The following is a 2,745-nucleotide window of genomic DNA, read 5'->3' as shown; positions in this document are numbered from 1 at the left end:
GCTTGTCTTGCTGTGCCTGTGTGCTTATAGAGACACTCACAGCTTACTAATACACACAGGGGTGGCCCCATAGGACCCTGCAAGGGAAAGGAGCCATCCTAAAACAGGATATGAGGGCCAGTGCTCAGGGGACAGGAAACAAACTTTTAAAGATCAAGGAGCAGCATCTATTGTAAGTGACATCAGCATTTGAAATACCTTCAAAACATTTTGACTAAACTATCACTGTAACCCTCTGTTAGGACAGACAGTGTTCAGATATACTTTACAACTGATAATTACATTATCATACAGGATTTATATAGCGCCAACAGTTTGCACAGCAGTCTAAAATATAATCTGCCAGCACAGTACAGACGGGATTGATTACAGTACACAAAATAGGGATGCACCGATACCACATTTTTAAGACCGAGTTCCGATACTTTTGATCAAGTACTCGCAGATACCAATTACCGATGCTTTTTCTTAAAGGGACAGGTCACATTTTTTTCTAAAGCAATACAAACTAATGCTTTAAGGTCACTTTCTTAATATTATGATTCATGAGATGACGAGGGAGCCTGACGTCGGCTTGCTGGCCAATCAGAATGCCGGGCGCTGCGTCATTACACGGCGCCCGGATTTGTATTGCACGCTACCCGGCTTCCTGATTGGCCGGGAAGTCGGCTCCATGCTCTCTCATCACAAGTGACGAGAGAGCATGGAGCCATTTCCCGGCCAATCAAGAAAACCGGGCAGCATGTAATGATGCGCTGCCCGGCTTCCTGATACAGGAAGTACTCGTGCTAGGTATCGGAGCATTTGTTCTCTAGTAATATCCAGACCGCTAGCACCACTCCCCCTGCACGGGTGACTCCATCAGCTAGCCGACTGCTGTGGAGGCACCCATGCATGCAAGGTCGCGGTCATGTCCGCACCTAGCTGTGTGCTAGTGCTGGTGGAGCGGGGAATCCAGCCCCTCCCCTGTCACGGCAGAGACAGGATCGAGAGGTGAGCAAACGCCGGTATATGTTGGCTCACCTCCCGATCTACTGAGCCGACCTGTGACAGTCTCATTGTCACAGGTCGGCTAGAACTAGGAGGTGAGTGAAAAGCGCCCACCTCATAGTTCTCCTTTAAGAAAAATGTCTGTAATGAAAGGCAGAGTGAATACTTACTATGCCAAACCACCTGGTCACATGATCCACCAGCCAATAAATGGGTTCAAACAGGGACTCTATGACCACGTCGCTGTCGGTGAAGGAATTATAGGACAGGGACACAAGGCAGAGGCGGCAGTAGCGCAGGTAATCGGTCAGGAGGTTCACATAGGTCCATTTCCTTCTGTGTCCCAGGCGAAGGCACCTCAGAAAAAGGCGCCGAATGTTTCTCATTCCCACTACTCATTCCCTAGACGAGGAGAGAAAAATAAATACCTGAAGTGAAAAAGAGGAGCCGACATTCCACACAACAGAAAAAAATGTGTCAGAAAACCTGCACAGAACAAACACTTTGCTGCTGCAAGCGAGTGGGCCCTACACGCCCTAATACCCGAGGAATCGCAGCTTTCAGACCTCACCGGGTCCTGGAGTGTTCAGCAACATGTCAGTGCAATAAAACGGCTTTGTTCTATGGCTGGAGTGTACGTTTATCATAAAGAAAAGGCATGATTCACAGGGCTGCATGGTGACCTCAGGGGACGCTGAGCTGTATGGTGACCCCCAGGATTCACTGGGCTGTATGGTGACCTCAGGGGACGCTGAGCTGTATGGTGACCCCCAGGATTCCCTGAGTTATATGGTGACCCCCAGGATTCACTGGGCTGTATGGTGACCTCAGGGGACGCTGAGCTGTATGGTGACCCCCAGGATTCACTGAGTTATATGGTGACCCCCAGGATTCACTGGGCTGTATGGTGACCTCAGGGGACGCTGAGCTGTATGGTGACCCCCAGGATTCACTGAGTTATATGGTGACCCCCAGGATTCACTGGGCTGTATGGTGACCTCAGGAGTCACTGAGTTATATGGTGACCCCCAGGATTCACTGGGCTGTATGGTGACCTCAGGAGTCACTGAGTTATATGGTGACCCCCAGGATTCACTGGGCTGTATGGTGACCTCAGGAGTCACTGAGTTATATGGTGACCCCCCACCACATTATTTCTACATTCATACACCATTTTTAGTCACCTGCCGGCCGGTGTCACAAAGCAGGGGATGTCGGTGTCCTCTCACAGCCTCCGTCCCACCTCACACGCTCCATCCCGTAACACAGACCGCGGCACTAACCGGATGTCATTCCACTCAGCATACATCTGCCGGCGGAGCCATCCTGGCACATTGCGCATGCCCAGTACACGCCGCACGGGAACGGGGGAGGCACTGCGCAGGCGCGAAGAGCACCTGGCTGCAAGCAACCTGTCATCCCTTACTGCGCATGCGTGGGATCAACCTGTTTGCATTGATGCTGAGCAGGCTCAGGTCAATGAATCGAGTTATTATTGCAGCTGCTAGAGAGGTGAAGTGTCTGCTGGCGGGGTATACGGTTTTATGAGAGTATAAAAGGGGGGGAACCTCTGGTGCTTGAAATGAAAACGTCAAGTGATCATACCTGAAAGCTTTGCTGGATAGCAGACACAATAAGCGATTTTCTTTTGCAAAGCTAGCAAATAACATTCATTTTTTTTAAATCACTACTTATTTATGTGAACCTGTATCTTGACCAGGGGTGGGCAACTCCAGGCCTTCAGCTATGCTTTAA

At 50.0% G+C, this 2,745-nt stretch overlaps 1 protein-coding gene across 1 annotated transcript in view; it reads right to left on the bottom strand.

The window, feature by feature from the left end:
- Nucleotides 1-2,351, bottom strand: part of ZDHHC16 (zinc finger DHHC-type containing 16) — a 29,482-nt gene extending 27,131 nt beyond the window's left edge. The window contains exons 1-2 of the mRNA XM_018559012.1: nt 2,175-2,351; nt 1,161-1,392 (exon numbers count right to left, since the gene is read on the bottom strand). Of these exons, the coding sequence (XP_018414514.1) occupies nt 1,161-1,376 (216 nt within the window). The 5' untranslated portion in view covers nt 1,377-1,392; nt 2,175-2,351. The remainder of the gene's footprint in view (nt 1-1,160; nt 1,393-2,174) is intronic.
- Nucleotides 2,352-2,745: the final 394 nt, after the last annotated feature.

This window comes from Nanorana parkeri, unplaced genomic scaffold (genome assembly GCF_000935625.1).
Source record: "Nanorana parkeri isolate BGI_ZX_2015 unplaced genomic scaffold, ASM93562v1 scaffold2, whole genome shotgun sequence".
NCBI lineage: Eukaryota > Metazoa > Chordata > Amphibia > Anura > Dicroglossidae > Nanorana > Nanorana parkeri.
Note: the sequence above shows the minus strand (reverse complement) of the source record. Positions and strands in the feature narration are given on the sequence as shown.